Source organism: Petromyzon marinus, chromosome 62, assembly GCF_048934315.1.
Source record: "Petromyzon marinus isolate PM22_M1 ecotype Great Lakes invasive population chromosome 62, UKy_Petmar_22M1.pri1.0, whole genome shotgun sequence".
In the NCBI taxonomy this organism is placed as follows: Eukaryota; Metazoa; Chordata; class Hyperoartia; order Petromyzontiformes; family Petromyzontidae; genus Petromyzon; species Petromyzon marinus.
In genome coordinates this window covers 633,325-651,349 of record NC_133728.1, presented here as the reverse complement: position 1 = coordinate 651,349, position 18,025 = coordinate 633,325, and the positions used below count along the sequence as shown (strand labels likewise).

Here is an 18,025-nt window from a genome sequence, read left to right as displayed (position 1 = left end):
TGTGTGAGAGTGTGAGTGAGAGTGTGAGAGTGTGAGTGAGTGAGAGTGTGAGAGTGTGAGTGAGAGTGTGAGAGTGTGAGTGAGAGTGTGAGTGTGTGTGAGTGAGAGTGTGTGAGTGAGTGTGTGAGAGTGAGAGTGTTTGTGAGAGTGTTTGTGAGTGTGTGTGTGTGAGAGTGTGAGTGAGAGTCTAAGTGTGATTGAGTGTGAGTGATTGAGTGAGTGAGTGAGAGTGTGAGAGTGTGAGTGTTTGTGAGAGTGTGAGTGAGAGTGTGAGTGTCTGAGTGAGAGTGAGAGTGTTTGTGAGAGTGTTTGTGAGAATGTTTGTGAGTGAGTGTGTGAGAGTGTTTGTGAGAGTGTTTGTGAGAGTGTGAGTGAGAGTGTGAGTGAGTGTGTGAGAGTGTTTGTGAGAGTGTTTGTGAGAGTGTGTGTGAGAGTGTGAGTGAGAGTCTAAGTGTGATTGAGTGTGAGTGATTGAGTGAGTGAGTGTGTGAGTGATTGAGTGTGAGTGAGAGTCTAAGTGTGAGTGAGTGTGAGTGAGTGAGTGTGAGTGAGTGTGAGTGAGTGAGTGTGAGTGTTTGTGAGAGTGTGTGTGAGAGTGTGAGTCTAAGTGTGATTGAGTGATTGAGTGAGTGAGTGAGAGTGTGAGAGTGTGAGTGTTTATGAGAGTGTGAGTGTGAGTGTCTGAGTGAGAGTGAGAGTGTTTGTGAGAGTGTTTGTGAGAGTGTTTGTGAGTGAGTGTGTGAGAGTGTTTGTGAGAGTGTTTGTGAGAGGGAGAGTGTTTGTGAGAGTGTTTGTGAGAGTGTTTGAGAGTGTGTGTGAGAGTGTTTGTGAGAGTGTGTGTGAGAGTGTGAGTGAGAGTCTAAGTGTGATTGAGTGTGAGTGATTGAGTGAGTGAGTGTGAGTAAGAGTGTGAGTGATTGAGTGTGAGTGAGTGTAAGAGTGTGAGTGAGTGAGTGTGTGAGTGATTAAGTGTGAGTGAGAGTCTAAGTGTGAGTGAGTGAGTGTGAGTAAGAGTGTGAGTGATTGAGTGTGAGTGAGTGTGAGTGAGAGTGTGAGTAAGAGTGTGAGTGATTGAGTGTGAGTGAGTGTGAGTGAGTGAGTGTGAGTAAGAGTGTGAGTGATTGAGTGTGAGTGAGTGTGAGTGAGTGATTGAGTGAGTGAGTGTGAGTGAGAGTGTGAGTAAGAGTGTGAGTGAGTGAGTGTGAGTGTGTGAGTGATTGAGTGTGAGTCTAAGTGTGAGTGAATGTGAGTGAGTGAGTGTGAGTGAGTGTGAGTGAGAGTGTGAGTAAGAGTGTGAGTGATTGAGTGTGAGTGAGAGTGTGAGTAAGAGTGTGAGTGAGTGTGAGTGTGTGAGTGATTGAGTGTGAGTCTAAGTGTGAGTGAGTGTGAGTGAGTGAGTGAGAGTGTGAGTAAGAGTGTGAGTGAGTGTGAGTGAGTGAGTGTGAGTGAGTGAGAGTGAGTGAGAGTGTGAGTAAGAGTGTGAGTGATTGAGTGTGAGTGAGTGTGAGTAAGAGTGTGAGTGAGTGAGTGTGAGTGTGTGAGTGATTGAGTGTGAGTAAGAGTGTGAGTGAGTGTGAGTGAGTGAGTGTGAGTGAGTGAGAGTGAGTGAGAGTGTGAGTAAGAGTGTGAGTGATTGAGTGTGAGTGAGTGTGAGTAAGAGTGTGAGTGAGTGTGAGTGAGAGTCTAAGTGTGAGTGAGTGAGTGAGTGTGAGTGAGAGTCTAAGTGTGAGTGAGTGAGTGAGTGTGAGTGAGTGTGAGTGAGTGAGTGTGAGTAAGAGTGTGAGTGAGTGATTGAGTGTGAGTGAGTGTGAGTAAGAGTGTGAGTGAGTGTGAGTGAGTGTGAGTGAGAGTCTAAGTGTGAGTGAGTGTGAGTGAGTGAGTGTGAGTGAGTGTGAGTGAGAATCTAAGTGTGAGTGAGTGAGTGTGAGTGAGTGTGAGTGAGTGTGAGTGAGTGAGTGTGAGTGAGTGTGAGTGAGTGAGTGTGAGTGTGAGTGAGTGAGTGTGAGTGAGTGTGAGTGAGTGAGTGTGAGTGAGTGTGAGTGAGTGTGAGTGAGAGTCTAAGTGTGAGTGAGTAAGTGTGAGTGAGTGTGAGTGAGTGTGAGTGAGTGTGAGTGAGTGAGTGTGAGTGAGTGTGAGTGAGTGTGAGTGAGTGAGTGTGAGTGAGTGAGTGTGAGTGAGTGATTGTGAGTGAGTGAGTGTGAGTGAGTGTGAGTGTGAGTGAGTGTGAGTGAGTGATTGTGAGTGAGTGAGTGTGAGTGAGTGAGTGATTGTGAGTGAGTGAGTGTGAGTAAGAGTGTGAGTGAGTGAGTGTGAGTAAGAGTGTGAGTGAGTGTGAGTGAGTGTGAGTGAGTGATTGTGATTGTGAGTGAGTGTGAGTGAGTGATTGTGATTGTGAGTGAGTGTGAGTGAGTGAGTGTGAGTGAGTGATTGTGAGTGAGTGAGTGTGAGTGAGTGTGAGTGTGAGTGAGTGAGTGTGAGTGAGTGATTGTGAGTGAGTGAGTGTGAGTGAGTGAGTGATTGTGAGTGAGTGAGTGAGTGTGAGTAAGAGTGTGAGTGAGTGAGTGTGAGTAAGAGTGTGAGTGAGTGAGTGTGAGTGAGTGTGAGTGAGTGATTGTGATTGTGAGTGAGTGTGAGTGAGTGATTGAGTGAGTGATTGTGAGTGTAAGTAAGAGTGTAAGTAAGAGTGTGAGTAAGAGTGAGAGTGAGTGAGTGGTGCGTGACGGTTCCCACCCCCTCCCCCACGTAGGCCAGACGACGCGGCATCTGTATCCTCGTCGCAGTCTTCCTCCACCTCGTCGTCGTGGTCCGGAGTGCCGCCGGCGTTTGGCGACGAGGTGGCGCTGGGCCCCGACGAGGACCTGGAGGTGGAGGCCGAGGCTCCGCACTGGCAGCTGCAGCTCAAGCCCGAGCAGCTGGCACGGCTGGGCAAGCAGGAGGTCAAGCGGCAGGACGTCATCAACGGTGAGCGGGGGGGGGGCACGGGGGGGCACGGGGGGGCACGGGGGGGCACGGGGGGGGGCACGGGGGGGGGCACGGGGGGGGCACGGGGGGGGCACGGGGGGGGGCACGGGGGGGCACGGGGGGGGGCACGGGGGGGGGCACTTGCCCCAACAGTCTGTTTAGGCTATACGGGGAATCTTTGTGTGTGTGTACGTGTGTGTGTGTGTGTACATGCGTGTGTGTGTACGTGCGTGTGTGTACGTGTGTGTGTGACTGTGTGTGTGCGTGTGTGTGTAACTGTGTGTGTACGTGTGTGTGACTGTGTGTGTGCGTGTGTGTGTGACTGTGTGTGTGTACGTGTGTGTGTGTGACTGTGTGTGTGTGACTGTGTGTGTACGTGTGTGTGACTGTGTGTGTGTACGTGTGTGTGTGTGTACGTGTGTGTGTACGTGTGTGTGTGTGTGACTGTGTGTGTGTACGTGTGTGTGTGTGTACGTGTGTGTGTGTGTGTACGTGTGTGTGTGTGTGTACGTGTGTGTGTGTACGTGTGTGTGACTGTGTGTGTACGTGTGTGTGCGCGTGTACGTGTACGTGTGTGTGTGTGTGTACGTGTGTGTGTGTGTACGTGTGTGTGTGTGCGTGTGTGTGTGACTGTGTGTGTACGTGTGTGTGTGTGTGTACGTGTGTGTGTGTGTACGTGTGTGTGTGTGTGACTGTGTGTGTGTACGTGTGTGTGTGTGTACGTGTGTGTGTGTGTGACTGTGTGTGTGTACGTGTGTGTGTGCGTGCAGAGCTGCTGCACACGGAGCGTGCCCACGTGCGCATGCTCAAGGTGCTCAAGGCGCTGTTCTGCGACCGCCTGCTGCAGCACGGCGTCGCGTCCGAGGCCGAGGTGCGGCAGATCTTCCCCAACCTCGACGCGCTGCTGCCTCTCCACGGTGAGGGACCTCGCTCGCTCGCTCACTCGCTCAGTCACTCACTCGCTCAGTCACTCACTCGCTCAGTCACTCACTCAGTCACTCACTCAGTCACTCACTCAGTCACTCGCTCAGTCACTCACTCAGTCACTCGCTCGCTCAGTCACTCGCTGGCTCAGTCACTCGCTCAGTCACTCAGTCACTCACTCAGTCACTCACTCGCTCGCTCAGTCACTCACTCAGTCACTCACTCGCTCGCTCAGTCACTCACTCAGTCACTCGCTCGCTCAGTCACTCACTCAGTCACTCACTCACTCACTCAGTCACTCACTCGCTCGCTCAGTCACTCACTCAGTCACTCGCTCGCTCAGTCACTCACTCAGTCACTCGCTCGCTCACTCACTCACTCACTCGCTCGCTCAGTCACTCGCTCAGTCACTCGCTCAGTCACTCGCTCAGTCACTCGCTCGCTCACTCACTCGCTCGCTCAGTCACTCGCTCGCTCAGTCACTCGCTCGCTCAGTCACTCGCTCGCTCACTCACTCACTCACTCACTCGCTCAGTCACTCGCTCAGTCGCTCGCTCGCTCAGTCACTCAGTCACTCGCTCGCTCAGTCACTCGCTCGCTCAGTCACTCAGTCACTCGCTCGCTCAGTCACTCGCTCGCTCACTCACTCACTCACTCGCTCAGTCACTCGCTCAGTCGCTCGCTCGCTCAGTCACTCACTCGCTCGCTCAGTCACTCGCTTGCTCAGTCACTCGCTCGCTCAGTCACTCGCTCAGTCACTCACTCGCTCAGTCACTCGCTCGCTCGCTCAGTCACTCGCTCGCTCGCTCGCTCAGTCACTCACTCGCTCGCTCAGTCACTCGCTCAGTCACTCACTCGCTCAGTCACTCGCTCGCTCACTCAGTCACTCGCTCGCTCAGTCACTCGCTCGCTCAGTCACTCGCTCAGTCACTCGCTCGCTCAGTCACTCGCTCGCTCAGTCACTCGCTCAGTCACTCGCTCGCTCAGTCACTCGCTCACTAACTCACTCGCTCAGTCACTCACTCGCTCGCTCACTCACTAACTCGCTCGCTCACTCGCTCAGTCACTCGCTCGCTCACTCGCACAGTCACTCGCTCGCTCACTCACTCGCTCGCTCACTCACTAACTCATTGTCACTCGCTCGCTCACTAACTCGCTCAGTCACTCGCTCGCTCAGTCACTCGCTCGCTCAGTCACTCGCTCGCTCACTCACTAACGCGCTCAGTCACTCGCTCACTAACTCGCTCACTAACTCGCTCAGTCACTCGCTCGCTCTGTCACTCACTCACTCAGTCGCTCACTCACTCATTCACTCGCTCGCTCATTCACTAACTCGCTCAGTCACTCGCTCGCTCAGTCACTCACTCACTCACTCAGTCGCTCGCTCACTCATTCACTCGCTCGCTCATTCACTAACTCGCTCAGTCACTCGCTCGCTCACTCACTCGCTCGCTCACTCGCTCGCTCAGTCACTCGCTCGCTCACTCACTCGCTCGCTCACTCGCTCGCTCAGTCACTCGCTCGCTCACTCACTCGCTCGCTCACTCGCTCGCTCAGTCACTCGCTCACTCACTCGCTCAGTCACTCGCTCGCTCAGTCACTCGCTTGCTCAGTCACTCGCTCGCTCAGTCACTCGCTCAGTCACTCACTCGCTCAGTCACTCGCTCGCTCGCTCAGTCACTCGCTCGCTCGCTCGCTCAGTCACTCACTCGCTCGCTCAGTCACTCGCTCAGTCACTCACTCGCTCAGTCACTCGCTCGCTCACTCAGTCACTCGCTCGCTCAGTCACTCGCTCGCTCAGTCACTCGCTCAGTCACTCGCTCGCTCAGTCACTCGCTCGCTCAGTCACTCGCTCAGTCACTCGCTCGCTCAGTCACTCGCTCACTAACTCACTCGCTCAGTCACTCACTCGCTCGCTCACTCACTAACTCGCTCGCTCACTCGCTCAGTCACTCGCTCGCTCACTCGCACAGTCACTCGCTCGCTCACTCACTCGCTCGCTCACTCACTAACTCATTGTCACTCGCTCGCTCACTAACTCGCTCAGTCACTCGCTCGCTCAGTCACTCGCTCGCTCAGTCACTCGCTCGCTCACTCACTAACGCGCTCAGTCACTCGCTCACTAACTCGCTCACTAACTCGCTCAGTCACTCGCTCGCTCTGTCACTCACTCACTCAGTCGCTCGCTCAACTCGGCTCTGTCATCGCTCGCTCTGTCACTCACTCACTCAGTCGCTCGCTCACTCATTCACTCGCTCGCTCATTCACTAACTCGCTCAGTCACTCGCTCGCCTCAGTCACCACTCGCTCGCTCACAATCGCTCGCTCACCTCATGTCACTCGCTCGCTCATCACTCGCACGCTCGCTCAGTCACTCGCTCGCTCACTCACTCGCTCAGTCACTCGCTCGCTCACTCACTCGCTCGCTCACTCGCTCGCTCAGTCACTCGCTCGCTCACTCACTCGCTCAGTCACTCGCTCGCTCAGTCACTCGCTTGCTCAGTCACTCGCTCGCTCAGTCACTCGCTCAGTCACTCACTCGCTCAGTCACTCGCTCGCTCGCTCAGTCACTCGCTCAGTCGCTCGCTTGCTCAGTCACTCACTCGCTCGCTCAGTCACTCGCTCAGTCACTCACTCGCTCAGTCACTCGCTCGCTCACTCAGTCACTCGCTCGCTCAGTCACTCGCTCGCTCAGTCACTCGCTCAGTCACTCGCTCGCTCAGTCACTCGCTCGCTCAGTCACTCGCTCAGTCACTCGCTCGCTCAGTCACTCGCTCACTAACTCACTCGCTCAGTCACTCACTCGCTCGCTCACTCACTAACTCGCTCGCTCACTCGCTCAGTCACTCGCTCGCTCACTCGCACAGTCACTCGCTCGCTCACTCACTCGCTCGCTCACTCACTAACTCATTGTCACTCGCTCGCTCACTAACTCGCTCAGTCACTCGCTCGCTCAGTCACTCGCTCGCTCAGTCACTCGCTCGCTCACTCACTAACGCGCTCAGTCACTCGCTCACTAACTCGCTCACTAACTCGCTCAGTCACTCGCTCGCTCTGTCACTCACTCACTCACTCAGTCGCTCGCTCACTCATTCACTCGCTCGCTCATTCACTAACTCGCTCAGTCACTCGCTCGCTCAGTCACTCACTCACTCACTCAGTCGCTCGCTCACTCATTCACTCGCTCGCTCATTCACTAACTCGCTCAGTCACTCGCTCGCTCACTCACTCGCTCGCTCACTCGCTCGCTCAGTCACTCGCTCGCTCACTCACTCGCTCGCTCACTCGCTCGCTCAGTCACTCGCTCGCTCACTCACTCGCTCAGTCACTCGCTCGCTCAGTCTCTCGCTCACTCACTCGCTCACTAACTCGCTCAGTCACTCACTCACTCAGTCACTCGCTTGCCTGCTTACTCACTCACTCATTAACTCGCTCACTTGCTCAGTCACTCGCTCAGTCACTCGCTCGCTCGGTCACTCACTCGCTCACTCACTCGCTCAGTCACTTGCTCGCTCACTCACTCGCTCAGTCACTCGCTCGCTCGCTCAGTCACTCGCTCGCTCGCTCACTCACTCGCTCAGTCACTCGCTCGCTCGCTCACTCACTTGCTCAGTCACTCGCTCGCTCACTCACTCGCTCAGTCACTCGCTCACTCGCTCAGTCACTCGCTCGCTCACTCGCCCAGTCACTCGCCCAGTCACTCACTCACACACTCAGTCACTCACTCACCCACCCACTCACTCACCCACCCACCCACCCACTGACTCACCCACTCACTTCCTCACTCGCTCGCCCAGTCACTCGCTCAGTCCCAGCACGTGACGTGAGGACTCCCAGCACGTGACGTGAGTGAGTCCCACCACGTGACGTGTGTGAGTCCCACCACGTGACGTGTGTGAGTCCCAGCACGTGACGTGTGTGAGTCCCACCACGTGAGTGAGTCCCACCACGTGACGTGAGTGAGTCCCACCACGTGACGTGTGTGAGTCCCACCACGTGAGTGAGTCCCACCACGTGACGTGAGTGAGTCCCACCACGTGACGTGTGTGAGTCCCACGACGTGACGTGTGTGAGTCCCACCACGTGACGTGTGTGAGTCCCAGCACGTGACGTGAGTGAGTCCCAGCACGTGACGTGAGTGAGTCCCACCACGTGACGTGAGTGAGTCCCACCACGTGACGTGTGTGAGTCCCACCACGTGACGTGAGTGAGTCCCAGCTCGTGACGTGTGTGAGTCCCACCACGTGACGTGAGTGAGTCCCAGCACGTGACGTGAGTGAGTCCCAGCACGTGACGTGTGTGAGTCCCAGCACGTGACGTGAGTGAGTCCCAGCACGTGACGTGAGTGTGTCCCACCACGTGACGTGAGTGAGTCCCACCACGTGACGTGAGTGAGTCCCACCACGTGACGTGAGTGAGTCCCACCACGTGACGTGAGTGTGTCCCACCACGTGACGTGTGTGAGTCCCAGCACGTGACGTGAGTGAGTCCCAGCACGTGACGTGAGTGAGTCCCACCACGTGACGTGAGTGTGTCCCACCACGTGACGTGTGTGAGTCCCACCACGTGACGTGAGTGAGTCCCACCACGTGACGTGAGTGAGTCCCAGCACGTGACGTGAGTGAGTCCCACCACGTGACGTGTGTGAGTCCCACCACGTGACGTGAGTGAGTCCCACCACGTGATGTGTGTGAGTCCCACCACGTGACGTGAGTGAGTCCCACCACGTGACGTGTGTGAGTCCCACCATGTGACGTGAGTGAGTCCCACCACGTGACGTGAGTGAGTCCCACCACGTGACGTGAGTGAGTCCCACCACGTGACGTGAGTGAGTCCCACCACGTGACGTGAGTGAGTCCCAGCACGTGACGTGTGTGAGTCCCACCACGTGACGTGTGTGAGTCCCACCACGTGACGTGAGTGAGTCCCACCACGTGATGTGTGTGAGTCCCACCATGTGACATGAGTGAGTCCCAGCACGTGACGTGAGTGAGTCCCACCACGTGACGTGAGTGAGTCCCACCACGTGACGTGTGTGAGTCCCACCACGTGACGTGAGTGAGTCCCACCACGTGATGTGTGTGAGTCCCACCACGTGACGTGAGTGAGTCCCAGCACGTGACGTGTGTGAGTCCCACCATGTGACATGAGTGAGTCCCAGCACGTGACGTGAGTGAGTCCCAGCTCGTGTGTGAGTGAGTCCCACCAAGTGACGTGAGTGAGTCCCACCACGTGACGTGAGTGAGTCCCACCACGTGACGTGAGTGAGTCCCACCACGTGACGTGAGTGAGTCCCACCACGTGACGTGCGTGAGTCCCACCACGTGACGTGTGTGAGGAGTCCCACCACGTGACGTGAGTGAGTCCCAGCACGTAACGTGAGTGAGTCCCAGCACGTGACGTGAGTGAGTCCCACCATGTGACGTGAGTGAGTCCCACCATGTGACGTGAGTGAGTCCCACCACGTGACGTGAGTGAGTCCCACCACGTGACGTGCGTGAGTCCCACCACGTGACGTGAGTGAGTCCCACCACGTGACGTGTGTGAGTCCCAGCACGTGACGTGAGTGAGTCCCACCACGTGACGTGAGTGAGTCCCAGCTCGTGACGTGAGTGAGTCCCACCACGTGACGTGAGTGAGTCCCACCACGTGACGTGAGTGAGTCCCACCACGTGACGTGAGTGAGTCCCACCACGTGACGTGTGTGAGTCCCAGCACGTGACGTGAGTGAGTCCCACCACGTGACGTGAGTGAGTCCCAGCACGTGACGTGAGTGAGTCCCAGCACGTGACGTGAGTGAGTCCCAGCACGTGACGTGAGTGAGTCCCACCACGTGACGTGAGTGAGTCCCACCACGTGACGTGAGTGAGTCCCACCACGTGACGTGAGTGAGTCCCACCACGTGACGTGTGTGAGTCCCAGCACGTGACGTGAGTGAGTCCCAGCACGTGACGTGAGTGAGTCCCACCACGTGACGTGAGTGAGTCCCACCACGTGACGTGAGTGAGTCCCACCACGTGACGTGAGTGAGTCCCACCACGTGACATGAGTGAGTCCCAGCACGTGACGTGAGTGAGTCCCACCACGTGACGTGAGTGAGTCCCAGCACGTGACGTGAGTGAGTCCCAGCACGTGACGTGAGTGAGTCCCAGCACGTGACGTGAGTGAGTCCCAGCACGTGACGTGAGTGAGTCCCACCACGTGACGTGAGTGAGTCCCACCACGTGACATGAGTGAGTCCCACCACGTGACGTGAGTGAGTCCCAGCACGTGACCTGAGTGAGTCCCACCACGTGACGTGAGTGAGTCCCACCACGTGACGTGTGTGAGTCCCACCACGTGACGTGTGTGAGTCCCACCACGTGACGTGTGTGAGTCCCAGCTCGTGTGTGAGGAGTCCCAGCATGTGACGTGAGTGAGTCCCAGCTCGTGACGAGTGTGAGTCCCACCACGTGACGTGTGTGAGTCCCACCACGTGACATGAGTGAGTCCCAGCTCGTGTGTGAGGAGTCCCAGCACGTGACGTGAGTGAGTCCCACCATGTGACGTGAGTGAGTCCCACCACGTGACGTGAGTGAGTCCCAGCACGTGACGTGCGTGAGTCCCACCACGTGACGTGAGTGAGTCCCACCACGTGACGTGTGTGAGTCCCACCACGTGACGTGAGTGAGTCCCACCACGTGACGTGAGTGAGTCCCACCACGTGACATGTGTGAGGACTCCCAGCTCGTGACGTGAGTGAGTCCCACCACGTGACGTGAGTGAGTCCCACCACGTGACGTGTGTGAGTCCCACCACGTGACATGTGTGAGGACTCCCAGCATGTGACGTGAGTGAGTCCCACCACGTGACGTGAGTGAGTCCCACCACGTGACGTGTGTGAGTCCCACCACGTGACGTGAGTGAGTCCCACCACGTGACGTGAGTGAGTCCCACCACGTGACGTGAGTGAGTCCCACCACGTGACGTGAGTGAGTCCCACCACGTGACGTGTGTGAGGAGTCCCACCACGTGACGTGAGTGAGTCCCACCACATGACGTGAGTGAGTCCCACCACGTGACGTGAGTGAGTCCCACCACGTGACGTGAGTGAGTCCCACCACGTGACGTGAGTGAGTCCCACCACGTGACGTGAGGACTCCCAGCTCGTGACGTGAGTGAGTCCCACCACGTGACGTGAGTGAGTCCCACCACGTGACGTGAGTGAGTCCCACCACGTGACGTGAGTGAGTCCCACCACGTGACGTGTGTGAGGAGTCCCACCACGTGACGTGAGTGAGTCCCACCACATGACGTGAGTGAGTCCCACCACGTGACGTGAGTGAGTCCCACCACGTGACGTGAGTGAGTCCCACCACGTGACATGAGTGAGTCCCAGCACGTGACGTGAGTGAGTCCCACCACGTGACGTGAGTGAGTCCCACCACGTGACGTGAGTGAGTCCCAGCACGTGACGTGAGTGAGTCCCAGCACGTGACGTGAGTGAGTCCCAGCACGTGACATGAGTGAGTCCCACCACGTGACGTGAGTGAGTCCCACCACGTGACGTGTGTGAGTCCCAGCACGTGACGTGAGTGAGTCCCAGCACGTGACGTGAGTGAGTCCCAGCACGTGACGTGAGTGAGTCCCACCACGTGACGTGAGTGAGTCCCACCACGTGACATGAGTGAGTCCCAGCACGTGACGTGAGTGAGTCCCACCACGTGACGTGAGTGAGTCCCAGCACGTGACGTGAGTGAGTCCCAGCACGTGACATGAGTGAGTCCCAGCACGTGACGTGAGTGAGTCCCAGCACGTGACGTGAGTGAGTCCCACCACGTGACGTGAGTGAGTCCCACCACGTGACATGAGTGAGTCCCACCACGTGACGTGAGTGAGTCCCAGCACGTGACGTGAGTGAGTCCCACCACGTGACGTGAGTGAGTCCCACCACGTGACGTGTGTGAGTCCCACCACGTGACGTGTGTGAGTCCCACCACGTGACGTGTGTGAGTCCCAGCTCGTGTGTGAGGAGTCCCAGCATGTGACGTGAGTGAGTCCCAGCTCGTGACGTGAGTGAGTCCCAGCACGTGACGTGTGTGAGTCCCACCCCGTGACGTGAGTGAGTCCCACCACGTGACGTGAGTGAGTCCCAGCTCGTGTGTGAGGAGTCCCAGCACGTGACGTGAGTGAGTCCCACCATGTGACGTGAGTGAGTCCCACCACGTGACGTGAGTGAGTCCCAGCACGTGACGTGCGTGAGTCCCACCACGTGACGTGAGTGAGTCCCACCACGTGACGTGTGTGAGTCCCACCACGTGACGTGAGTGAGTCCCACCACGTGACGTGAGTGAGTCCCACCACGTGACGTGAGTGAGTCCCACCACGTGACGTGAGTGAGTCCCACCACGTGACGTGAGTGAGTCCCACCACGTGACATGTGTGAGGACTCCCAGCATGTGACGTGAGTGAGTCCCACCACGTGACGTGAGTGAGTCCCACCACGTGACGTGAGTGAGTCCCACCACGTGACGTGAGTGAGTCCCAGCACGTGACGTGAGTGAGTCCCATCACATGACGTGAGTGAGTCCCACCACGTGACGTGAGTGAGTCCCACCACGTGACGTGAGTGAGTCCCATCACGTGACGTGAGTGAGTCCCACCACGTGACGTGAGGACTCCCAGCTCGTGACGTGAGTGAGTCCCACCACGTGACGTGAGTGAGTCCCACCACGTGACGTGAGTGAGTCCCAGCTCGTGACGTGTGTGAGTCCCAGCTCGTGACGTGAGTGAGTCCCAGCACGTGACGTGAGTGAGTCCCACCACGTGACGTGTGTGAGTCCCAGCTCGTGACGTGAGTGAGTCCCAGCACGTGACGTGAGTGAGTCCCAGCTCGTGTGTGAGGAGTCCCACCACGTGACGTGAGTGAGTCCCAGCTCGTGACGTGTGTGAGTCCCAGCTCGTGACGTGAGTGAGTCCCAGCACGTGACGTGTGTGAGTCCCAGCTCGTGTGTGAGGAGTTCCAGCACGTGACGTGAGTGAGTCCCAGCACGTGACGTGAGTGAGTCCCACCACGTGACGTGAGTGAGTCCCAGCACGTGTGTGAGGAGTTCCAGCACGTGACGTGAGTGAGTCCCAGCACGTGACGTGAGTGAGTCCCACCACGTGACGTGAGTGAGTCCCAGCACGTGACGTGAGTGAGTCCCAGCTCGTGACGTGAGTGAGTCCCACCACGTGAAGTGTAACGTGACGTGAGTGAGTCCCACCACGTGACGTGAGTGAGTCCCACCACGTGACGTGTGACGTGACGTGAGTGAGTCCCACCACGTGATGTGTGACGTGACGTGAGTGAGTCCCAGCTCGTGACGCACGTCAGGGGAAAGTTCTCCCAGCCGGTGCCGGGCCTCCCCCTCGGTGCGTGCCGACGCTCTCTTCGCGGCACTTGCCCCGGCGGCGTTGAAGGCTACACGGGGCACCTTTGTCTTTGCAGAGTCTCTGAATGTGGCCATGAAGAAGCTGAAGGAGAACGAGCCCCTGGTGGATGGCGTAGGAGACGCCCTGTTAGCCAGGGTGGGGGACGCCACCCACTCAGTCACTCACCCAGTCACTCATCCAGTCACTCACCCAGTCACTCAGCCAGTCACTCACCCACTCAGTCACTCAGTCACTCACCCAGTCACTCACCCAGTCACTCAGCCAGTCACTCACCAAGTCACTCACCCAGTCACTCACTCAGTCACTCACCCAGTCACTCACCCACTCACTCGCCCAGTCACTCGCCCAGTCACTCACTCACACACTCAGTCACTCACCCAGTCACTTACCCACTCACTCACCCACTCAGTCACTCACCCAGTCACTCACCCACTCACTCACCCACTCACTCACCTACTCAGTCAGTCACTCACCCAGTCACTCACCCAGTCACTCACTCACCCACTCACTCACCCACTCAGTCACTCACCCACTCAGTCAGTCACTCACCCAGTCACTCACCCACTCACTCACCCACTCAGTCACTCACCCAGTCACTCACCCACTCACTCACCCACTCACTCACCTACTCAGTCAGTCACTCACCCAGTCACTCGCCCAGTCACTCACTCACCCACTCAGTCACTCACCCAGTCACTCACCCACTCACTCACCCACTCACTCACCCACTCAGTCACTCACTCAATCACTCAGTCACTCACTCACTCACTCACCCACTCAGTCACTCACTCAGTTACTCACTTTATTCACTCACTCACCCACTCAGTCACTCACTCAGTTACTCACTCACTCGCCCAGTCACTCACTCAGTCAGTCACTCACCCACCCAGTCACTCACCCACTCACTCACCCACTCAGTCAGTCACTCACCCAGTCACTCACCCAGTCACTCACCCACTCAGTCACTCACTCACTCACACACTCAGTTACTCACTCACTCAGTCACTCACTCACTCACACACTCACTCACTCACACACTCACTCACTCACACACTCAGTTACTCACTCACTCAGTCACTCACTCACTCACACACTCACTCACTCACACACTCAGTTACTCACTCACTCAGTCACTCACTCACTCACACACTCACTCACTCACACACTCACTCACTCACACACTCACACACTCACTCACTCACACACTCACTCACTCACACACTCACTCACTCACACACTCAGTTACTCACTCACTCAGTCACTCACTCACTCACACACTCACTCACTCACACACTCAGTTACTCACACACTCAGTCACTCACTCACACACTCACTCACTCACACACTCACTCACTCACACACTCAGTTACTCACTCACTCAGTCACTCACTCACTCACACACTCACTCACTCACACACTCAGTTACTCACACACTCAGTCACTCACTCACACACTCACTCACTCACACACTCAGTTACTCACTCACTCGCCAAGTCACTTGTCCAGTCACTCACTCAGTCACTCACTCAGCTGCTCCGGTTTCAGCTGCCCCTCCCGCCCCTCCCCCCCGTGCCCCCCCCGTGCCCCCCCCGCCCCCCGTGTAGTTTGCGGGTGTGGCTGGCGAGGCCCTGCAGGCGGAGGCCGCTGTGTTCTGTAGCCAGCAGTCGCTGGCCCTGGACATCATCAAACAGCGGCAGCGCAAAGACGCTCGCTTCCAGCAGTTCATACAGGTGGGGGGGCGTGTTGGTGTGTCACGTGGTGTGTCACGTGGTGTGTCACGTGGTGGTGTGACGTGCTGTGTGTGACGTGGTGTGTGACGTGCTGTGTGTCACGTGGTGTCACGTGGTGGTGTGACGTGGTGTGTGGTGTGTGACGTGGTGTCACGTGGTGTGTCACGTGGTGTCACGTGGTGTCACGTGGTGGTGTGACGTGCTGTGTGTGACGTGGTGTGTGACATGGTGTGTGACGTGCTGTGTGACGTGCTGTGTTGCGTGCTGTGTGTCACGTGGTGTCACGTGGTGGTGTGACGTGTTGGTGTGTCACGTGGTGTGTCACGTGGTGTCACGTGGTGTCACGTGGTGTCACGTGGTGTCACGTGGTGGTGTGACATGGTGTGGTGTGTGGTGTGTGACGTGGTGTCACGTGGTGGTGTGACGTGCTGTGTGATGTGCTGTGTGACGTGCTGTGTCACGTGGTGTGTGACGTGGTGGTGTGACGTGGTGTGGTGTGTGGTGTGTGACGTGGTGTCACGTGGTGTGACGTGCTGTGTGACATGCTGTGTGATGTGCTGTGTGACGTGGTGGTGTGACGTGGTTGTGTGACGTGGTGTGTGACGTGCTGTGTGACGTGGTGGTGTGACGTGGTGTGTGACGTGGTGTTGTTACGTGGTGTTGTGACGTGGTGGTGTGACGTGGTGGTGTGACATGGTGTGTGACGTGGTGGTGTGACGTGGTGGTGTGACGTGGTGTGTGACGTGGTGGTGTGTAACGTGTTGTGACGTGGTGTGTCACGTGCTGTGTGACGTGGTGGTGTGACGTGGTGTGTGACGTGGTGTCACGTGGTGGTGTGACGTGCTGTGTGATGTGCTGTGTGACGTGCTGTGTCACGTGGTGTGTGACGTGGTGGTGTGACGTGGTGTGGTGTGTGGTGTGTGACGTGGTGTCACGTGGTGTGACGTGCTGTGTGACGTGCTGTGTGACGTGCTGTGTGATGTGGTGGTGTGACGTGGTTGTGTGACGTGGTGTGTGACGTGCTGTGTGACGTGGTGGTGTGACGTGGTGTGTGACGTGGTGTTGTTACGTGGTGTTGTGACGTGGTGGTGTGACATGGTGTGTGACGTGGTGGTGTGACGTGGTGGTGTGATGTGGTGTGTGACGTGGTGGTGTGTAACGTGTTGTGACGTGGTGTGTCACGTGCTGTGTGACGTGGTGGTGTGACGTGGTGTGTGACGTGGTGTTGTGATGTGGTGGTGTGACGTGGTCTGTGACGTGGTGTTGTGACGTGGTGGTGTGTGACGTGGTGTTGTGACGTGGTGTTGTGATGTGGTGTGTCATGTGGTGTGTGACGTGGTGGTGTGACGTGGTGGTGTGACGTGTTGTGACGTGGTGTTGTGCATGGTGTGTTACGTGGTGTGTGACGTGGTGGTGTGACGTGGTGTTGTGACGTTGTGGTGTGACGTGGTGTGTGACGTGGTGTTGTGACGTGGTGGTGTGACGTGGTGTGTGATGTGGTGTTGTGACGTGGTGGTGTGTAACGTGGTGTTGTGACGTGGTGTGTCACGTGGTGTGTGATGTGGTGGTGTGACGTGGTGGTGTGACGTGGTGTTGTGATGTGGTGTTGTGCATGGTGTGTCACGTGGTGTGTGATGTGGTGGGGTGACGTGGTGTGTGACGTGTGTGACGTGGTGTGTAACGTGGTATTGTGACGTGGTGTTGTGACGTGGTGGTGTGACGTGGTGGTGTGACGTGGTGTTGTGACGTGGTGGTGTGACGTGGTGTTGTGACGTGGTGTGTGACGTGGTGTGTGACGTGTTGGTGTGTCACGTGGTGTGTGACGTGGTGTGTAACGTGGTGTGTGACATGGTGGTGTGACGTGGTGTGTAACGTTGTGGTGTGACGTGGTGGTGTGACGTGGTGTGCGGTGTTGTGCGTGTTCAGGATGCGGAGAGCAACCCTCACTGCCGCCGGCTGCAGCTCAAGGACTTCCTGCCGTGTGAGATGCAGAGACTCACCAAGTACCCTCTCCTGCTGGACAAGATCGCCAAGTACACGGCCGGTATGACACGCTCGCTCACCACTCGCTCACCACTCGCTCGTCACTCCCTCGCTCACCACTCGCTCACCACTCGCTCGCTCACCACTCGCTCACCACTCACTCACCACTCGTTCGCTCACCACTCGCTCGCCACTCGCTCACCACTCGCTCACCACTCGCTCAACACTCGCTCACCACTCGCTCAACACTCGCTCGTCACTCGCTCGCTCACCACTCGCTCACCACTCACTCACCACTCGTTCGCTCACCACTCGCTCGTCACTCGCTCACCACTCGCTCGTCACTCGCTCACCACTCGCTCGCCACTCGCTCACTCACCACTCACTCACCACTTGCTCACCACTCACTCACCACTCGTTCGCTCACCACTCGCTCGTCACTCGCTCACCACTCGCTCGTCACTCGCTCACCACTTGCTCGCCACTCGCTCACTCACCACTCACTCACTACTTGCTCACCACTCGCTCACCACTCGCTCGCCACTCGCTCGTCACTCGCTCACCACTCACTCACCACTCGCTCGTCACTCCCTCGCTCACCACTCGCTCACCACTCGCTCACCACTCGCTCGTCACTCGCTCGCTCACCACTCGCTCACCACACGCTCAAAACTCGCTCACCACTCGCTCACCACGCGCTCACCACGCGCTCACCACGCGCTTACCACTCGCTCGCCACTCACTCGCTCACCACGCGCTCACCACTCACTCGCTCGCCACTCACTCGCTCACCACTCGCTCGCCACTCACTCGCTCACCACGTGCTCACCACGTGCTCACCACTCGCTCACCACTCGCTCACCACTCACCACGTGCTCACCACTCACTCGCTCACCACGTGCTCACCACGTGCTCACCACTAGCTAGCTTGTGACGTGTGGTGCGTCTCGCGACCTTGTTGTTGCTGCTGCTGCTGCTGCCTCTGCAGACTCCAGCCCCGAGCACGGCAAGGT

The 18,025-nt window shown here is 57.3% G+C and overlaps 1 protein-coding gene across 1 annotated transcript in view; it reads left to right on the top strand.

Annotated features, from left to right (window-relative positions):
• LOC142906241 (rho guanine nucleotide exchange factor 11-like) overlaps positions 1 to 18,025 on the top strand; it is a 105,111-nt gene that overhangs the window by 48,885 nt on the left and 38,201 nt on the right. Inside the window, exons 13-18 of the mRNA XM_076053621.1 lie at positions 2,747 to 2,961; positions 3,732 to 3,878; positions 13,355 to 13,434; positions 14,904 to 15,029; positions 16,956 to 17,073; positions 18,001 to 18,025. The exon at positions 18,001 to 18,025 is cut by the window's right edge and continues 76 nt beyond it. Of these exons, the coding sequence (XP_075909736.1) occupies positions 2,747 to 2,961; positions 3,732 to 3,878; positions 13,355 to 13,434; positions 14,904 to 15,029; positions 16,956 to 17,073; positions 18,001 to 18,025 (711 nt within the window). The remainder of the gene's footprint in view (positions 1 to 2,746; positions 2,962 to 3,731; positions 3,879 to 13,354; positions 13,435 to 14,903; positions 15,030 to 16,955; positions 17,074 to 18,000) is intronic.